The following is a 21,621-nucleotide window of genomic DNA, read 5'->3' as shown; positions in this document are numbered from 1 at the left end:
ATGGACAGATTCGGGGTTTGGAAATACCTAAGTTTATGCTGTTTGTTCATCAAAAACCCAAGTCTTTATATACAAAAAAACCCAAGTCTTTATATACAAGGAGATACATATGTAGCTAAGTAGATATGCAGTTGTACATAATTTTGTCTGGCTACTTCTATTCAAGGAAAATTGAAGGAGAGTTAATAAAAATCAACAGACTTTACGTTGATGTGAGTGTTCTCATTTCAACATAAAATCCAACACCAGTTTAATATACTTGGCAAAGCTTTTTAAAACAGTGCAGGTCTCCCCTGAATTTTTATTACGATGAAATCACACAGGAAGTTAGCGTGATGCTAGTATTAGTTTTTTTTCTCTTCTTAAGCTTAACATGAGGCACTTTTCTAATGTGTACTATTACAGACAGACTCTGTAATATTCCCTCTTCCACAGGGTGCTAATCCCTGTGTGGGACATGGTGATTACTCACAGCTACTCTCAGAATGTAAAAGATATTGTTACATCAAACATCCAGACTTGGGCTGTCACGGCCAATTCTTTATGCTTGGTAAAGGACAAAAGCATAAAGGCATTTCTACAGTAATTCCTATCAGTGTTCAATGCATTCTAACAAATGAAAAAAGGAGTTAAGAAGACTAAATTCATAACCTTTGAAAAAGAGCGGGGAATTGAATCTATGAAATAGTTATTCATTATTATATATGTGTTATTTTACAGCAGTATTAATTGTTCTTTCTGAAATATTTTTGTTGGAGGAGATCATACTGGGCAAAAATGCCATCGTTTTCTGTTCCCATTTCTGTGGGTTTTAAGAAAGTTCTTGATGCAATGAGCATATCTTCCTGAGTATTCACCACAAACTATTGTACAAGCTTCTGTAAAACAGTATATTTGTGAACTATGAGTGTTTTGTCTATTCAGTGAGTCCATACTACCAGAAAAATTTTTATTTCATGGGGTTTACCCATTTGTGCCAGCAAGAAGGTCAGTGGCTTTGCTGGGCTGCGCGTCTGTCTTGCCCCTTGTGCCAGCTCCTGGCATCTCCTGGAGCTGTTTGACTGGGGAGTGAAGGGTTTCCTCTGGGCTGAAGAGTGGCCAGGTGGTGGAGAGCCACCGCCGGGATTCTCCTACTGCTCACTCCTAATTACAATTGCTTGGCCGTGGTCCAGCACGCTTCTGTGATCAGACAAGCTGCAGCTGCTGTAATAACCCACCCAAAGCTGATATCAGCCCAGTCAGCCAAATGTCTGCTCTACTGCTCTCTATGAAAAAAATAAAAACCCTCCAAGATTTTTACCTAACACAGGCATTGCTGTGGAACTAATACAGATATGTAGCTTTTCTCTTAATTTTCTGCCTGAGGAACCGATACCTGAAGATGACTAAAATCAAAATTCCTACAGGAACTATTTACTGTTTAGCATTAATAATGGATAACCATAATAATTAAAAACTGCAAACTGTAAAGGAATTCTAGAGTGGAATTTCTGTTTCTAGTTTTACATGTAAATGTTTAAAGCAAGCTTACACCTTCAAACTGTAAAGTGTAGCAGCAAACTAATCAAGCTTAGTTTTTGTTCTCGTGTACTGTAATTTGTTCAGTATTGCTGGTATTGCTTTCTGTTTAGTTCTGCTTTCTGGCTTTGAGATGAAATTAAAGTGTTTTTTCTATTAGGCTTAATTTTTCTGCTTATGGGTAAAATAGCATGTCAATATTATGGCAATTGGTTCAAAAACCTTATTTTCACCCTAATTATTTTCAACCTTAAGTATCAGCAGTAGAAACCAGCTATTGTACTCTTTGCAGGGGGTGTCACAGTCAGGAAGCAGTCCCGTCACCGAGTCATCATCCAGCTCCCTGCCAATGGGGGTCGGGAGTGCCCAGACTCTTTGTTTGAGGAAAGGGAATGTGAAGCTTCTCCTGTCTGTCATAGTTACAGGTATGTGAGACAATCAACCAGAAACAACTCAGATATGATTTTTAAACTTGCACTACCTCTAGAGCTTGCTGAATTCCGTTACTTAGCAGTAGTTGTTTTTCTACTCTGCACTATTTAGAAAAGTAGGATACACATCTGAATCAAGGTTTCACAACAGATATATAGACTCAGTTGGGCCCACAGGGAATCAGTGGTACATTTTGTTCCAGCTCCTTGGAAAGAACATTGCAAGAACTAAGAATTACTTTCCAGAATAAATTTTTCATAGAAACTTTTTTGACATTCTAAACATGTAAAGCAGATCTTTCTAAAATATCCAAAGTGCTGAACTTCAAGCTTATGTGTTTAGGAGAGCTGATTCCTGGTGCCACACTGTTCAACCTACCATAGCCTTGATTTTTCTATCCCTCTAAGCCCTGAGACAGTCCAGAGCTGAAGATATCCCCCATATGCCCTGTGTCCTCTGCATTGCCCTGATCTTCATCATAGAATGTTGAGGACTATTCCAGAAGGTGGAACAATTTTTGCTTAAGAACAGGTTTGGGTAGTTCTGTAATATCTATCTGAGTGTGTGGGAAGGTCTAGACATACAAGAAGAACTTGTTGATGGAGACAAAGTTTAGAAAATTCTGATGCCATTAGTTAGATTTACTTGACAAAATAATAAAAAATATATTTTGAAATTAATAATAACAACTCCTATGAAGCTACTATCTGTTGCAGAGGTACAAATAGAATTTAAGCTTAGCTTAATGAAAGGAAATTGGGATTAAAGTAATGTGTTGCTTTCATCATCTCATAAGAATTATCATTGCAAATTCATTAGGAGATCACACTCTATGCAACTAAAAGATATGAAAAGGTTGAAAAGGGCATTGGGGAGCTACAAAAATCAGTACTCTAAACACCAGAGAAATAGAGATCAAGAACTTTTTATAGTCAGAATGAGAGCTGGAGTTTTGTCTTTTAAAATGCTGGCTGCTCCTCATCTCTTTAGTATCCTCAGTATCTGAGCTATATGATAATATGCTGAGCATAAGAAAGAAGAGTTGCTAGAGAGTGGTAGATGGGGTCATTTATATTTCATGACACGAACTAATACTAAACACATGTTCCATATATTTCCTTTAGCATCTTTCTGACCTTTCTTTCTGTCACACATGCTGCGACAGATGGACTCACATACTCAGCTGGCTTGTGCCTTAGTTGCTGTCCCAAAGAGGCAGGTTGCAATGAAACTCTGGGTGCAAAACCATTAAGATACTTTAAAATATGCAAACGGCTGATGGCTGGAGCTGTGGATTATTGTAGAGTTGTGACAACAAACAGACTTGGCTGGATTTGTTATATTTAAGGGCTGGGGTATTGTACAGCACTAGTAGGGAACTTTGTAAAAGTTTCATAGCAGTTTATATTAATGATAGAATAATTTAAGCAGTGCAATATTGTATTTGTTATTGATGGGTTTTTGAAAATTCTTTTTGTTTGTTTTATTTTTGATATGGTGGACCCATCGTGTTGGTTTTCTTAGCTGGCTGCACATTTGCAAGGTGTTGCCACTCAGCAACCCAAGATCCCAGGAATTTCCTGAGGCACCCTTGCAGTCACTCAAGCCCACTGTCCCAATAATTTCCTGCAGCTACCTTTCCTTTCTGTTTCTTATTTCTCCTTTTTTCTTTCTACCTTTGCTTCCTCCTTTCTTCCATGTGTTCTTAATGGTCTCATCCTAAAAGAAGAAAAAAATTTAAGAGAATAGGGATAAGTTTATGATATTGTTATTGGTTGTTTTGTGAATTTCCCGTTACCAATTAGTAAAAATAAACAACAGCTTATGGTGGTTTACAACACTATCTAGCACATGTGCTGCCTGAAGTTTGATGTCTACAAGGTTTAGATGGATTTCTTCCCGTCTCATTTCAGGTGGAAGACACACAAATGGCGCAGGTGCCAGCTGGTACCATGGTACGTGCGCCAAGACAGTCCGGGAGCACAGGAGACTTGTGGACCTGGGCTACAAGCAAGAGGTTAGACCCTTTGTTTCTATCGTTTATTCTCAGAAATCTATAGATACACTGGTGTGGGAAATGCCTTACATTTTAGGCCTTGTAACCTAACATTAATTTAATCTATCTTTATGTGTGTCAGCAAAGGAAAACTCTGAAAGTGCTCAGGGCCATGTCTCAGTATGTTTGGAGTCTCTGCCAGCATGGAGATCCTACAGACTCTTCTGGCACTTGTTCCCTGATGCAATTTTTGTCTGTGACCCCTTATCCTTTCTCTGCACATCTCCGGGAGCATTTTGGCTATTTCTTCTCTATACTCTCAAATTAAAATAGTTACAGAGAGCAGTCAGAGCATGAGATTGAAGACTTTGCATTAACACTTTAGAATTCAGTGCCAGCCCATTTCTCCAGGTTGTGAAGGTCCTTTGAATGGCAGTCCTTCCAGGTAGGTACTGACTGCTAAAACTGTCATTGTCCTCAAACTTGCTGAGCATGCTTTCTGTACAGGTTGTTAAAGAGACTAAACAGAACTGTGCCTGGAGTTAACCACTGAGGTGAAACAATCTTAACCAGCTGCTGGTTAGACTTCTAAACCACTGACCCTTTGAGCCCAATGATCCAGATATTTTTGCACCATTTCCATTATATAGCAAATAATTTTTACATCCAAATCCAGCTTTACTGTCACCTGTCTTCATAGAGAATTTTGTGGCTTTAACAGAATTGTGTATGTGACTCTGTTAAATATAGCCAGGATAAGGGTTTTTTAGATGCATTAAATACATTCAATGGGAAAAATAAATGCAGTTCCTATTTACTGTTATAGTAATCAAATTGCTTTGAACTACTGGTCAACCTTGAATTCCAGGAAGGCTTTTCTCCTTTGTTGTATCTGAGTGCAAACTTGTATTTGTTAAAGCACTATTGGCTCAGCGGATTGTGCCATTGCTGAGGAAGGACATTGCTAACTGCAGAAGTGAAATGTTCAGGTCATTAACTTCCTTGCAGCATTAAAGGAGGTCATGGTGTACTTAAAAAGTTATGGAGTAAATCTTAAGCTAGTAGCTCCTACCACTTACTCAGAAAGTGTCACAGGAGATCAATTTAGAGCTTACCACAAAATGAAACCTTAAGGCATTGCCTGCTAATACAAAAGACTTCTGGCTGCGGTAATTATTTCAAAGGTCTATCACAATGGAATCTATTTCTAGCAGCTCTGGAGGATACATTCAGATTGCACACTGAGAAAATAAGATTTTTGTCTTTGATGGTAGGAATTCAAATAGTAAAAAGTGTTATCTTCTGTGCTTACATGGTAGTACCTAAATCCCTTGACTTTGTCTCAAAGTCAGTTAATAAAGACAGTCAGTTAATAATAGTGCATGCAGATTGGATTTTATTATTCTTTTGTGTCATGAGAGTTTCTTTATATTTTCTTAAATGTAATTCCAAACATGTACAGGGCACACATATATAGAGTAATACATGATTTTGAAATTAATGGCCATGTAGTTTTCAAATCTGTTAAAAGAGACCGACAGAATTTCCCTTTGGTACTACACAGACTTCGATCCTGTGAAAGATGATGTATTCAAGCAGTAATCTTGTTCCCACAAGCAGATAAAATGCAAGTAGCTCTCCAGTGTAATGTGGTCAAGTGGTAGGATGAGTAATCCTTAATTAGGAACCCCTGGAGCAGCTAAGCCTGAAGAAAGCCGGTGTTTTTGATAGAATTCTGTGAATGTTTCTGAGATCAATTGTTAGAAAGGAAGATTTTTGTTTACTACTGCTTTTTGTCAGGTCTATCTCATATATAAATTCCACTGTAGAATTCACAGAGCAAATTATTCAAGTTGGAAAATGGAAGTTTATTTGAACCTCAGTCCAGATATCAAAATATGAATCTAAATGTTGTTTAGGCTGCTGCAGGGTTGAAAGTTATAGGCACTAAGGACAGAGGGGATTTTGGCCAATATTTTTTCCCATTTATGTAAGTGATGTAAATTAACATATAATGTAAGTTTCCAACTCAAGTTTAATATGTATCATGTCTCAGTGTTGTAATACCTCACAATGTGTTGACCATATATTTTATACTGAGTAATGTAAATTCATAATCTGTGGCAGCTAAACACAGTAGTACAGCTTTTCCTCAGATTGACAGAGGTGAAATATTTTCCCTTTACAATGAATATGGCTTGAAAGTACAAGTTGAATTTTTGCACAAAAGTAAATTTCACTTTGGAAAACACACTTCTCTAATACTAGAGATTATCAGCTAATTCTTTTTATTCACACCTCAGAAAATTGCACTTTGACCATAAATAGTGTGTTTTATTTGATAATATAATTTATCTCCCACATAATTGATACCACATAGGGTATCAATTCCCTATCCCCTCTTGCCTTTCAAATTCTGCCGTCAAAATAGCCATGTAAGAATTTTAAGTGGCACACATTTTTTTGTTTGGCCCCCTGCACAAGAGCTGATTTAATGTGAGGTGCTCACTGAAGGGAGGCTGACCTGAAAGCAAACATCTGCCTGACTGAGCTGTGCACTGGACAGTATTAGAGAGATTTCACCTGAAGGAAGACTCGAGAAGAAGTTTTATCTCCTCTCCCTGTTAATTCTTGGCTCCTTCTGCACACTTAGCTACTCCTAAATAAAATTTCCACAGGCTGAGGAAAACTTTGCATAATAATATATCGCTAAAAAATTCTGTACTATATATAATTTCTTTAATATGTGATATAGATACGGAAAAGACTGAGCTACTACTGTGCAATTCTTTTTAACCACTCCAAAATCACAATTTGCTAAACACTGAAATATGAAATCCATTTGGTATAACATTCTGGTGCTGCATTTATGATTGCTACTGTAATACAGATATTTTGATCAGTACATTTAACTGTTTGTTGGTGAATTCTGTACAAATATTGACCATACTGTGAAAATTGTTGACACACCAGCATTTTTTTTCCAGTTGAGAAAGAGTTCTGTTTCAACTTTCAAGCTCATGCACGCAGAAATCACACATTGATCCATCTGTTTGTGCCAATTTGCTTTTGATGACCAAACAAAATAGTAATCTTTTAGAAGTAATCTCTGCCATTTGGTTTCCCATGCACTGCTCTTTCATTTTGTGTTGATACTCAGTAGAGCAAGTAATTCCATTCTTCTTTGTGGAAAGAGTTCTGAGTTCTCTTTTTCAATGCAAGGGGATGTTGCCATTGCTATCAGCTTGTCCTACTTCTGATCTGATTGCCCACACACAGACGCTGTAACACATAGATTATCAGCAAATGTGTTAAATGAGAAAGTATAGGAATGTACACCAGGGAAAAGGCACATCTGACCATGCATTCATTAGCAGTTTATTTTGAACAAAATAGTCTGCTACTGTTAATGTTTTAGTTAGAAAGATAATTAAATCTGAAGGAAAAACTAGAAGTTAGAAATCACTAGAAATTACAGTTAGGAGTCTCTGAGTAATGAGAACATATGCATGCCTTGCTTTGTATCACAGTTTTACTATTTACTCTTCCATTCTTCAGATTTTTTTATCACATTTCATCCTTCTTGGCTAAAGAGATACTTGGGTGAATCATAAAGTTTAGAATAGTGATTCATTGTTAAAGACAGCTTTGTTGCTATCTGTCTTGTATAATGGAGGTTTTGTTACAAATCATGTCAAGTTAAATGAATGTTGTAAAACTGTAACTTGGGTCAATGCAGAGGAAAGAGAATAAAAGAGCTTGGTGGTTTCTGGGTTTTGTTTTAAAAAAGATTTTCTCTAAAAGTATTTTTTTAAGTGTTTGTTAGCTATTCATGCACATAATGGGCAAGCATTTATATCTAATCCTAAGTGGCATTTAATACTGAGTAGCAAATTCATTGCAGTAGTCATAAACTTTATTTGAAGAAGGTTGGTGGTCATGACAATTGTATTGAACTCCTATGATGAATGAAAATCTGAATTTGTACCACTGATAAAATGTCTTCTAACAGTGGGTAAGCAGAGCAGGAGTGTATTACAGATCTCAGGAACTTAAGGCTTCTGTCTTTTGTTCAAAACCCTCAAGAGGAGATGACATGTGTGCATCAGCAAGGACTTTGAAATTTCCTTTTGACCCTACCCAACAAGAAAAGGAAACACAGAGAAAAGCCATATTTGACTGCAACAAAATGTATGTTTATTTTCATAAGCTGTTTCTCAGCTAACAAGATTATTTGATTAGATGCATTGATGAGTCACCTGAAAACCAGGAGAGAAAGGCACAGTGGTGGCAAATACAAAATGCACCTTTCTCCTGACAAGAAAATGAAAATAAGACAACAATCACCAGCCAAAAACTAGATTAGAGAATAATTGCTTAATAAAACCAAGCTACTAAGTTTGAAATTGTGAACAACTTAGGCAAGCATGCATGATGTTATGCTTATCTCTTAAATCTGTGTTAGTCAATCTCAGCTTCAGTGACTTGTGAAGGAACTTAGAAAGACAGCTAAAATCCCTTTTGCATTGTATAGGAAAACCTAAGAAAGTTAATAAAATTTGTTTTGCCAGTAGCTCCTGCAAGTGTAAGATAGGGCTTGTTGGGCTGCATCCCAATGGTAATGAAGAGGACATGTAGCAGATGAGAAGCTCGAGTGCCCAAACTGCAATAACTGAATCACATCATGATGTGTATGGATGGGTGCACATGGTAAGGGCCATCCCAGTGACCCAAAAGAGATTGGCAGAAGGATGCACAGCCTGAAGTCCTTGCCACCATGAATCTTCCTCAGAGTCTTGTAGGAGGAATGGGATAAAAATTGTGATGTCAGCATATTCTGCAATAGCAAGAGGAAAGTTATTTGCAAATTTAAACAGAAGTTTAAGTGACCTGGCTGTCAGAGAAAATACCTGAGTAGCTGCATTATGTCACTGGGAATTGGCCTTTATTGAAGACCTGGTCTTGAGCTCTCACTGTTCTTCATTCACAGAGTGTTTGTAGTTATTTGAAAGAGGAATGGGAGGAAGCATCCCAGGATGGCCATGGGCACACAGAGAGGCCTTGCAGGCTTGTTAGAGCCATGAGGAGGCTTGAAGGCAGAACCAGTGTTCAAAATCTCTTTTCTCACTCTACAGCTTAACAGGGACAGCAGCCTCCCTGTGCAGGCATCGCTTATGGAGGCAGTTATGGTGGGTGTTACATGCCCTTACTGAAAGCACAGGAAAGAAGTCAAAATCATGGAGTGCTGCTCTTCATGGAGCTATAAACTACTATTTTACTGTAGCCTTAACAGATGAGAGTGCTCTATTGCCTGGATTGTGTTTTAGTCACTGCAACGTACAGTGATCAACTTCAGGAGTCATAAGTAAGAATTTGGACAACTGCTCAAAAGCAGTGTTTACATGAGAACATAACTTTTTATTTGCAAAAAAAAGCAGTGTTTACATGAGAACATAACTTTTTATTTGCAAAAACAGAGCCACAATCTCCATACAACTTTATTTGGCAGAAATGCATTGTTATTGTCTTTGGAACATAAGGAGCACTCAGTCTTGTATTTTCACAATATTAAGGGCATATACTCCTTAAGAGACTTTGTGGTAGGAATATTTTGTCACACTGTGTCTAGTCCACTGTGTACCACAAAGAAAGAAATAAAAATAGATGAAATCATAGCTTAGACAATATGGATAGAAGGCATAAGAAAACTTAGTGTGCTGAAATAGTTCTTGTTTTCTAGAATAGGAAAAAATATTTTTGTTGTTAAAAATAGTTAGCAATTGAAAAAAATATCACAAATGTATTGTAAAAGAAAGGACAATAAAGAACCTTAATTTAAAAAGAAATTTTTAGATATAGGAGGCACTGAATCTCACACCTCAGTGAAATGTCAGTGAAGTATGCTAATGATGAAACACTGGAAAGGTTTTTCTATAAACTCACACATGACATGACTTGCTAAAATACAGACTCAGTGTTTCATTATGCCAACAAGAAATATATTAGCCTGTAGTCTCCTGTGGGTACTTGGTGGAAACAATGCTATCCAACAAAGTTTTAATTACATCAAAGTCCCTTGTCTATAAAATTTAGACTGCTATTTATTTCACACCTTTCTTCTGGGAGCTAATAGTTGTTAAATACTAGAACAATTTTATAAGTGAATGGTTTCTATGTTAAATTGGATTTTTCTGTTAGGCTTGTTTTATGTTTTCACTTAATAATTACTATGTTTAATTCAGTAATGGAGGAACCATGCTCTTTCCACTTACTGCTAATGTGTGTAATAAATATAAGGTGGTTGTATAAGTAAAATAATTAGCCTGGTATGGTATAGCTTTATAGTAGCTGAAGACACTTCTCTGTATAGTGAGTAAATCATCGATCTCAGCAATCTCTTCTTAAACACCCATATGCTTGATCAAAGAGAGAAGGGATGAGTTAGCCCAGGTTAGCTTGTGAGTGGAAAAAGGAACTTCTCTAACAGTGAGAGCATTTCAGATGTTAAGACTGTTAGCTGGCCAAAAGAGTGTATTAATGGAATGTATGCAGTTGGCAAAATCCCTGCTTCTAATAGTGGAAAAATACACATTTTTCAGCTGTCATAAAGAATATAATCCTTGATACCCAAATCTGGAAAATAACAATAGGAAAATGGGATATAGAGCAAATCACCCAAGTCTTATCAACTAGAAGTAGCTGAATAGTTATGGACAGGCACTGTGAAAATTAAGATTTGGGAATTGATTTAGTATGCCACGCTGTCCTCTAATTTGTATTGTTATTAAGGTGAAATATTTAGATCTTGAGAATGAAGTTTTCCTTCTTTGATTGCTATGGTACAACTGACAGTTAATCTAGGAAAAAACCAAAGTGTTAATTCTCAGGGGAGCTTTTCACCTGAGTCTGCTGGATGTAAATTAGATGCATTAATATGAGTCTGAAAAAATTTATGACATAATGGGTATCTGCTCATGGAGTAATGTTTATAACTAGGAAAGAGGAGGGAATGAATATTGGTTTTAGAAAAAGTCAATTTAGCTAGAAAGAAAGAATGTTCTTTGGTGGACAACATTTCTTATCCTATCCAAGAGCTAGATGGAGAGGGAGTATGTAAAATGAGAATTAAACTTTTGAAGAAAGTTAGTAAAGGATATTAATTAAATTAAAGTTATTAAAGGAAATTAATTAAAGGCTAGTTAGTTGACTGTCATTTAGACATTGGCTAGGTATAGTTTTCACTGCTAAAAATGGTGGCCTGCACTCACTGAGAGTGCAGTGAAGATAATGCAATTAGTTTTGCTAATGTGTGCATATAGAAAGGCCAAACTCAAGACGGAGGATTTAGGTTTGACCTCTGTGAATTTCCACATGGTAAAACTAGTCTGAACTGTGGTTTTACCTTAGAGATATTGATGTGTGCTATTAGCAGAGAAGAGCATCTCACAAAAATCCAAAGCTATAGCCTAGGCTTCTATTGGAAGATCACACAAGTTTGACTTGTGGTTTTCTAAAACATTTGTGTGATCTTAGAATTCTGATAGTTCAGATTTTCAGTTTTTGGATATTTGATTTTTCTCACTGAAGCACTTTAATTATATCTGAAAATAATATTTCCTCATGTAAACTACACAAATAGTAATAGGATTTGACAGAATAATTGTATTAGACAGTGTGCAGCTGGCCAGTCCCCCAGTAAGCACAACTTAATGCAGTACTGAGCCTATTACAAACAGTGCTGGCAGCCCTGCACCAAAGGGCAGTTAAGGATCAGGGAAGTTGTTTGCTCAGTATCTCAGGAAAAACACACTCCCTCCCTCTCAGTGTTTTACAGTAGATGTATGGCAAAAACAATCCCCTTGGGACCTTTGGGTATGTTTTAGTAGGGACATGGACTTGAAATGGAACACATGGGTCAGCAAGTTCAGCTTCCTAAGTCATCATGAGGCAGAAATTTAGTTTAGAACTGCCAGACTAAAAAGCCTTTTAAGAAATCATAGCTCACTAGACCATTACAATTACCTTGAAAAATTAAAAAAAAAATTCCCTTAGCTATGCTTCCTTTTTTTAACTCCAGGAGGAAATAGTTATAAAATCATAGAATATCCTGAGTTGGAAGGGACCTGGAAAGATCATTGAAGTCCAACATCTGGCCCTGCACAGGGCAGCCCCAAGAGTCACACCATACACCTGAGAGTGTTGTCCCAATGCTTTTTGAACTCTGTCAGGCTTGTGACCACTTCCCTGAGAAGTCTGTTTCAGCTCCCAACTGGGTGAAGAATCCTTTTCTAAAGTGTAAATTAACACCTCCTGACACAGCCTCAGCCATTCCCTCACATCCTTTCAGTGGTCACCGGAGAGAAGAGCTGGGCACCTGCCCCTCTTCTTGCCCACTTATAGGCAGTTTTCTCTTTTATTTTGAAGTGCTGCATTCATACTCCCCTTTTCTCCAAGAGTTGAACTTGATTTTTTTAAAAATTCGTGCTAATAAAGCAATTATTGTCAGCACAATTGAAGAGCTATGTTTAAACTATGGAGTGTAATATAAAAAGCTATATTCCTTCATATGAATACAGAATATTTGGATGCAATGGTACTGCAACAATAGGTGACCCAAATTATTTTACAGTCGAGGTGCTGCATCTACTGTGTGCTGTCAGATGCCAAGAAGCATAAATATAATTCTATTGTGTGAACAAACAACTAGAAGTTTCCTATCTTGTTACTGTATAATAAGTCTTATGATGTTTTGGGGAAGGACCTAAAGTTAGGTTTATTGAGCTTAGAATAGATAAGCAACCATGCTTAAAAAAACTTGAGAAACAGTTATAGAGCATTGTTGACTTTCATGAAGGGGTAGAGTGCCTCCTCAGCAAGTTTGCTGATGATACAAAACTGGGATGAGTAGTTATTACCCCAGAGAGCTGTGTAGCCCTTCAGAAGGATCTGGACAGTTGAGGGAGATGGGCAAAGAACTGTCTGATATTCAACAAGGGCAAGTGCAGGGTCCAGCCCCATGCACCAGGACTGACCTCTTGGAAAGCTGCTCTGCCTGCAGGTCCTAGTGGACAAGGAGCTTTACATAAGCCAGCAATGCATTTATTATATTTACAGTTGTATGTAGTTTTTTTGCCTGGTAAGTCCTGATAAATTATTTTTAACAAAATCTTAAGTGAGAAATTAGAAATGTATTCAATTCAAGGTAAAACTGGCATCAAATATTAAGCTGTTGTATAGGTATTTTGGGCTTTCAGTGTGATAGAATGATAGAATATTGTAGACTTTACGTAATTGAATAGCGACACTCCTTAAAAAAAAAACAAACGGTGAATTAGACTCCATCTCTTTTTGCTTCCAGCAATTACTTGTCGCAGACAAGATGGAGGACAAGCTGACATCAGTGAGTGCCTTAAGTACTCTGGCCCATTACCACCCTTGACACAGACGTGCCAGATTCCCTGCCAAGACGACTGTCAGTTCACGAACTGGTCAAAATTTTCTCCCTGTAATGGGGACTGTGGAGGAGTCAGGACAAGGAAACGCACTCTTGTTGGTAAGAGTATCAAGCAAAATAATGCTGCTTTTATTTATTATTGATAATGTTTTGTTTAAAACCTGAGGACTTCAGAGGTTCCCTTTTGACAAGTGTTACAGTGGCAGAAAGCAGATCCAATTTCTTGCTCTGTATGCTACTGGTGGAACAATACCCAGGAGTAGAAACTCGTGCCATATGTCAGAGGCTCTTGATATGGGTAAGTGGCTAGAGAGATGAGAAGATGGGAGAGCATAGAAGAATACTTTTTCCCCCTAAATATAGTGCACATAATAGTTTTTTTTTTTTTGTTATGTTGAGGTTTTTTGTGTTTTGTTTTGTTTTTTTTTTTGTGGGTTCTTTTTGTCAGAAAAGTCAGCAGTCATCTCACTTTAACAGGATCAGATGTTAACACGCTTGCCTTCCTCTTCCCACACCTGGTCTCAGCTAAAGCAGGCTTCCTTCTCTCATGGTGTTCTTTGGTGCATTTAGAGCCACTATGGCAGCTGAGTGTGTTTCAGCATTTTGTTATAAACCACCATTTTCAGCCTTAAGCTTTTGCTTACCTCTTTTGAACTTAGCTGCAGTCTTGAATGTCAGATTAAGCCAGTCCTTATGATTAAGCCAGTCCTTTCTCTGGCTGAATGTTTCCCAGTTCTTTCTTTCGCCATTTTTCATCGTCTGCATACAGCACCACAGACCACATAAGGCAATGGCTCGTTTTTTGCCTTATTTCTTGAGATAAGTAATAATGCTCTTTTTTTGTGTCCCAAGAAGGCTCTTTAAGTTTTATTTAGCAGAATAAAAAGATTTATCAGTGATGCCCTTGCACAGACTTGTCCTAGTCTGGACACTGTTCCACTTTCAAACATTGTTTTCTTCAACTTCTTTTTAGTCTATTGTTTGTTGGTTTTGGTTTTTTTTAAATTATTTTTTCTTCTGCATGAAGTGAAAAAAAAAATGCCCTGCTTCTAAATTATAATTGAAACCTCAAGAGTGAGGCTTGGCCTCTGTCACAGCACTCTTTGCCAATTAGTCTGTATTGTCTGTGGTGCAGGAAAGGTAGCTAAGGGGGGTGCCCATTAGCAGGCTCAGAAAGAATGTGATATGATCCAAACCCTATCCCTGTCTCCATCCCCCTGTAAATCAGAAGACCAGTGGAAAATGAATAATTCATGATCTTCAAGAAGCCTCACTGTGACTGTCTAGTAATTCCAGTAAGCTTTATGTCAGGTTTGCTTCCACAAGGGAAAAAATGAACAAAACTGACTAACAGTGTTTTTCCTTATTTTAAAAACAGAGCAAGAAAGTACACATTCTTCCTACCACAATATTAACACTTTGTGATACTTCCTGTCCTCATTTAAGTTACCCCTTCAAACTTGACAACTCTGTGATGTGTGCTGTGGTGTATTCTCTGTGGCAATGTGTTACCCAGACTTGGAATAAATTCATAATTATTCCTGGTAAATACTTCCAGAGGAGAAGCATACATTTTGTGTTGTCAAAAGAATGAGAAACTTTTCTCCAGGTATCCATTTTCTATTCTACTGTTCTAAATGAAGACAATAGCAAATACAAGAACTAAGGTTGTTGCTGCAATGTCCAGTGCCTTGTTTTGAATAGCGGGAAAATACAACAGAATATTACATTTACAGTAATATCTAAGTAACAGCTACTTAGATACTACTTAGTAACAACCACTACTTTTGCAAAGACTACTACATTAATTTATATAAACTGGTTAGGAAAGGAAAACTAAGCAAACTTTACCAAAGAGAAGATTTTAATAAATTTATTGGAAAGGGGAAATTGAGTGATGGCTATGCTACAGTTCAGGAAAGAAAGCAAGAACAGTACTGAATGGAAACAAATTCAGAGAAGGAGCTTATTCTATTAGAGGGGAAGAATGGTAATTATGAACAAATGTATGATAACAGGTGATGAAAGAATTTTCATATTTTGAAAGAAGGTACTAGTGTAGGAAAGATCCATGTTACTCCCTTCAACTTGAAAAAGCTTGATCCCAATAGAAATCTTGTTATTAAACTGCACACTGCTGATGAAATAGCAGGAAAAGAGTGTATTTTTTTAATTGCTAACATTTTTGAACTTTACTCCTGAAACATTTTTTATCCAAATTAAATATAAATTACATCTTCTTTTTAAAAAAGAAATTGCCTTTATGCAAATTTTAGGTATCCACTACTTTAGAAATTCAATTCAATAACCTAATTTAATGAAGATAAATGTAACAGGCATTAGGTGTATGTATGTATGTAGTTGCAAGCACTTGTTACAGAAACCTAAATTAAATTTTTGGGAGATAAGCTGTAAACTGATACAAACTTGCTAATAACTATTTCTTCTTTCTAGGAAAGAGTAAGAAAAAGGACAAATGTAGAAATTCTCAGCTGTATCCTCTGATTGAGAATCAGTTTTGCCCGTGTGACAAGTACAGCGCTCAGCCTGTGGGAAATTGGTCAGACTGTATTTTACCAGAGGGTAAGACAGAAGTGCTGCTGGGAATGAAGGTCCAAGGAGATGTTAAGGAGTGTGGACAAGGCTATCGTTACCAGGCCATGGCGTGCTATGACCAAAACAATCGACTTGTGGAAACATCGCGATGCAACAGTCATGGTATTACAAACTTATTTTCTTTCATCTGTTTACTTATGACCTTTAAGTTTAACATAATATATGTACAAGTAGAATTAGCAGATTAATATTTATTGGTTAGGCTGCCTTTTATCCCAAGATACCTTCAAACCTAGCACGTTTTTGCTGACTTTTAAAATAGTACAATTAAGTAATGGTAAACTACTAACTAGGTATTTTTATTGAAAAAATTAAATTCTTGTTATTCTTCCTGATTACTGTAGCTAGAAATCTGAGAATAAAGCCATTTACAAGGGGCAAATAAAAAAAAACTAAACAAACACAGGACTATTTTGGAAAGGCTGAAATTATTTCCACAGATTCTTTAGATAGCTTTAAACCCTTAAATAACCTTGTCTCTACCATTTGCTCTTCAATACCTTAACCAACAGGACCTGAGTTCAACAGCACACAGCACTTTTTCTCTGTGTAAATCTGTGATGTGTAAAACTAGGATGGTTAAAGACTTTATATTCTTTGTATTTACATTGCTCCAGGAAGGAACAGTGTTCCTTCCTAAAGGGGATGCATCTGCAGCATTGGGATCAAAACTGGCTGTTTCTGGTTTTCAGTGAGCCAGAAATGTCCTAATTGACATCAGTGGAGTTTTTGTCTCCATTTTTTTCCTGCTTGCAGTGAAAATTTGTATCTGAGCAATTGGTATGAAAAGCTGGGTGTTAGTGCTGTTAAAATGTTGATTTAAGTTTAATTCACAGAAGGCTTCTACTTTCTACTGTTAAATTAAGATAACAGATATTTCATTTATTTACTTGGATATATTTAAAATAACTAATCAAAGAGATTGAATTAAATAAGGCAATTTTAATTTGCACTATTAATTCTAGTTTAGAGATATGATAAACTAGAAATTCAATGTATCAAGCCAAGGTGTTAGCATATACTATGTTAGAAATTAATCACTTTTTCAGCATTAAGTTTAGAGTGACCTTTGAAAAGTGGAAAATTGTAAAAGCACTTCAATATGTAGGAAAGTAGGAGAAGTGATGGCCCACTGCCAATCAGTTTTCAGTGACTTGAAGAATGGGCACTGCCAGCTTTTGTATCAAAAGAAAGGAAAGAAACTGTTTGTCCAAGAGCATGTTGTTGTATGTGGTAAGTAAAAACCTTCTGCTAGGAACAACTTTTTGTGTAGAAGAAATATGGATGTATCTGCTTTCAAGCCCTGGCAGTGCATTTTGAGGAGCAATTCCATTGCAAGAGTCAAAGAAATAGAAGAGGAAGAAAAATGTATTAAAAAAGTATATTCTAAACCATCATTGTTTACCCTGATAGAATTCTCTCTTCATGATAGTAATTTCTGATCCAATAGATTTTATCAGGGAATGTGGCCTACATTCACAGTGACCACAATGAATAATAATCCAGTGGAAAAGCTGCTAACAATGTGTTACTGTCATTCCTGCTACAGCCAGGGCAACAGTTTAAATGCTATTAGCACTCACAGGCATCCTTCCAAAAACACAGTATAGCAATGCTTTGTTGTGCTCTTTCTTTCTCAAGTTCCATCTTTTCTTTCTTTTTTTTTGTCACAGGAGACTTGAAGTCTCTTTTAACTTTGTAAAATGGAAGTGTTTGCTTGTCATTCCTGTATTTATTGTAGGTTGGGATGCCTGAAAACTTTGTTTCTAGGTGTTGTTTTCTTTTGAATTCTTTCTTTCTAGATCAGTTCACTAAGATGTCTGGTTCCTTGATATTCCACTACACCACCCCCCACCTCACACCCCTCCTGTCTGTGTTTTCCCATCAGTTCCATCTGAGAGGGAGGGTACACGTTAACTTGGTCCATGGTGACATGTGTGAGCATATAAAGCTTGGAATTCATATTGAACTAATCCTGTATTCTTTTTACTTTCCTAAAATTGCTTGGCAGGAGTTTCATGTATACAGGGAATGAAGAATCTAACATAATTCTGATGATAAAGTTTTAAACTGATGCTAATGAATACATCACTAAATTTATGGTTTCCTTTCCAGTAGATCCTCTATAATTGATAGGTTTTGTACATACACATAGTATAGGTTTACATAAATCTTACCTAATTTATTGTTTTCCTTCAGCATTTTTTACAGATTTAGCATATTTTTGAAAATACAGGGGAGCTAGAGCAAATTATATAGGTTTTTCAATCTAATTTCAGTATATGTTTACTGCCTTTTCTGAATAACTACTTTGTATTCATGGATTACATTCTGATGATTTGTTTTATTTTTTTGCAACGTGTACAAACTTCTGCTTTGCCACTTAAATCTTATTTTATATTTTCCCAGGACTTATTTACAACACTTTTCTCATTATTCTCATGCTCTTGTTGTGTGACAGTTTTTCAGTTTGGCATCATCTCTAGGTTTTAGTATGCCCTTTGTTTTGGTTTGGTTTGGTTTTGTTTTATTTTGGTTGGGGTTTTTAATTGTTGTTGTTTGGAGGTTTTTCTGGTTTGTTTTGTTTTCTTTAAGAACAAACATAAAAGCTATATGATGCCAAACTAACAAGGGACGTCTGTAGTATCACAATAGTACCCCACCTGCTGGAAAATAAAAGTGCCTTGGAGCTTCCCATCAATCTGCATTTGGCTTTTCTAGCAGAACTTGACAGGACACATAATTCAAGCCTGCTTGGGTTATTTTTGTAAATTTTAACAGAGGATCTTATCTCCCTACAGCAATGATTTTTCACTAATTTTATAACTGATTTTTCACTGGATTTTTCGCTAATATTTTTGGCTGATCTAAAGTGTCATCAGATTTTTCTTCTATGTTACCTGTTCTACTCTTAGTTCCTGTGGGTCTCTTATTTCTTTTCCAAATAATATATTATGTAATTGAAATTTTTATAGCATATGATTTGGCAAATTAGCTTGTACTAGGAGGGAAAATAAGTCCAACATTTAAGGGAAGATATTTCCTGTCTGATATCCAACTTGAGCTTTTGTTGTCTTCTCACACTGTGAAATCCTGAAATGGGAAATGGAGATAATTTAACTTCTTCAGCTGTGACAACAACCTCTAAATCTGTCAGGAGGGACAAACTGCACCCACACTGATATTATTAATGCATCATGAGATATGTTTTGTGATATATTCAAATAACACAAGAAACTCAAATAGTGAGACTTTCAAAAGTTTTATGTAAATATTACCATGTAAATTTACAAAGCCATGAACAGGTCAGTGTTGCAAGCCATGTTGTTTTGAGTGGAAGAAATGAGAAAACAGACCTGCTCTGCTGTGCCAAAAATTTTTTAAGCTTTTTGTTTTGCAAAATGTTGCTTGCTTATCATCACAGTTTGGTTATTTATTCAGAAAACAAAAAGTAAACAGAGCCAGAAGAATAAATACTTCAGGGCTCTCTTTCCTGCATGGCACATCTCATGTTCAAAAGATTTAAGAAGAGTTAACTAACAGTGTTTCACACCAAGGAGCTAAAGGACAGATGTGACACAAGGACCATCCTAAATTAGTATACCTGTCTGAGTATTCTCATGATAATTTTTGAAATTTTGGGTGCAGTTATAAAGTACCAAGTGCAAACAAGTTTCTCAAGAAGACAGGAGCGACTGTGAAAGAAAAAGAAAGGCAAATTATAATTAAGTACCTCTATTGGTACTGCTAGGTTAGAAGTCTGGGAAGAAGAGGGCAGAAATCCTTCTGCAGAGGGTCCTTAGCTTTCTGTAGCTTAACAGGTGCTTCAAAAAAAATCCCACACAGTTGAAAGTAGACCTAAGTTTCAGCTGCAGAGAGGCAAGGTGGTTTGTTTTTTCCTTACTTTCTTTTTTCTCTGTGTTATATATGCCGAGTATTTTTACTTTCATTTAAAAAATATTTTGTTTCACATTTGAGTTAAATTTATTGGTAAGAAAGTTTACACTATTCAGCAGCCATTTGAAATATTCTGCCACTGGTATTTTCATCCATTCCAGTTCTGCAGAGTGTGGGCAAGAGCTAAGAGCTTCCAGGTATCAGCAGGTGTGGGAGCATCAGCTAAAAGGGGTAACTGAGCTGCTCTTTACCCGTTTCCCCTAGTGGAAGACGCACGAATTGCCCTTTCTCTGCTTCCTGCTTTTCAATTCTACATAGATAATTTTATTGGAGAAATATAATAACTTATTTTGTTAATCAAATGTGAGAGGTTTTTTTCCCCCATTAGAAAAGCCACAGTTGTTTTTCATAGCTTTATCTCTGCCATGAGTTGTGTTCTAGAACTCTGTGGATAATGACATATGTCTGCCAACAATCTGTTTCCATGTATTTGTGAAAAAAATTGAGAGAGATTCTCTTCATTGTTCCTTTAAATTGTACCTTTAAATTTTCATGACAAAAAACCCAAAAGCAAGCCACTGCCGTGCTTATGAACTAAACTATTTGCTCTTCAGTATTCGGTTTTTCTCCACCATATATCAATTATGAATCATGACCCACATAAGCTGGGTGGTGGTTGTGTTTGTGTGTGCCTGCTGAAGGCAAACAGAGTAGCATGGCAGACAGATGCAGCATTTTTATATAGGTCGTATTACTCTGCTTAATTCATGTCCGTTTACTGTTAAGACCTTAGGCACAGTCAAGCAGTCAGGATAGTTTGTCTGCTGCCTTATTAGTGTGAGATTATTTCCCCCTTCAGCATTAATTAAATGAGATGCATTGATTTGTGCTGACTCTACAAAGCCCTCTGTGGCTACAAGGCTTATGTGGAGGATTAGAGAGGAATATCTGCATATCAGTGAATACTTTTGCAACAGCTGCTAGGAGTATCAATGTGAATGGAGGAATTTTGTATTTAATTGCTTATATGTGCAATAAAATAAAATCTTGTATGGTATAACAGAGTCTGTATAGTCCAAAATGTCTATCACAGCTTGCTTTATCCACTTTTATTAGGATTTTTAGATGTGGCTTTTTCACTCTCAATAGTCTAACCTGAAGCAATGCAAATTTATACAGAAAAAAAAAAAATCAGTGTTAAAATTTAATTGGGACTTTCTGTTGAATGTTTATTCAAAAGTAAATATATTTCCCCTTGGAAATTCTAATCTAGCATGGTAGTAAGCCTAGATCCTCAAACTTTTATTAAGATACATTACTGTTTCATAGCCTATATATTTTCTCTTATTTTTTAAAATCTATATATATTTATATCATGTGTTTTCTTGCAATATGTTGTCTATTGCCCTGCACCAGAATTCCTACCTCAGGCCTCTGAATTCTGGTGCTTCCACATCTGCCTTGTCAACAGGACATCAGTCTTAAAGCAGTCATCCATCAATCCAAAGAGCTGCAGTTAGTTCACCAGAGGAAGAATTACAGATGCAGGAGATAGTTAAGCATGAAGAATTGCTCTCAGATTTTGAGCCTTTGAAGGGTAATCCTGAAAAAAAAAAAGAAAAAAATCTTATTGTGTTCAATACATCTTTCCATGGATCAACAGAAATATGAACACTCTCTAGAAACACATATCTTCTGATTCAAATGA

The 21,621-nt window shown here is 36.5% G+C and overlaps 1 protein-coding gene across 1 annotated transcript in view; it reads left to right on the top strand.

Annotated features, from left to right (window-relative positions):
* Positions 1-21,621, top strand: part of THSD7A (thrombospondin type 1 domain containing 7A) — a 266,483-nt gene that overhangs the window by 209,200 nt on the left and 35,662 nt on the right. Inside the window, exons 12-15 of the mRNA XM_058019397.1 lie at positions 1,811-1,943; positions 3,864-3,967; positions 13,305-13,499; positions 15,855-16,118. Coding sequence (XP_057875380.1) covers positions 1,811-1,943; positions 3,864-3,967; positions 13,305-13,499; positions 15,855-16,118 — 696 coding nt within the window. The remainder of the gene's footprint in view (positions 1-1,810; positions 1,944-3,863; positions 3,968-13,304; positions 13,500-15,854; positions 16,119-21,621) is intronic.

Source organism: Melospiza georgiana, chromosome 1 (assembly GCF_028018845.1).
Source record: "Melospiza georgiana isolate bMelGeo1 chromosome 1, bMelGeo1.pri, whole genome shotgun sequence".
Taxonomy (NCBI): Eukaryota; Metazoa; Chordata; class Aves; order Passeriformes; family Passerellidae; genus Melospiza; species Melospiza georgiana.
This window is presented reverse-complemented; position numbering and strand designations above follow the sequence as displayed.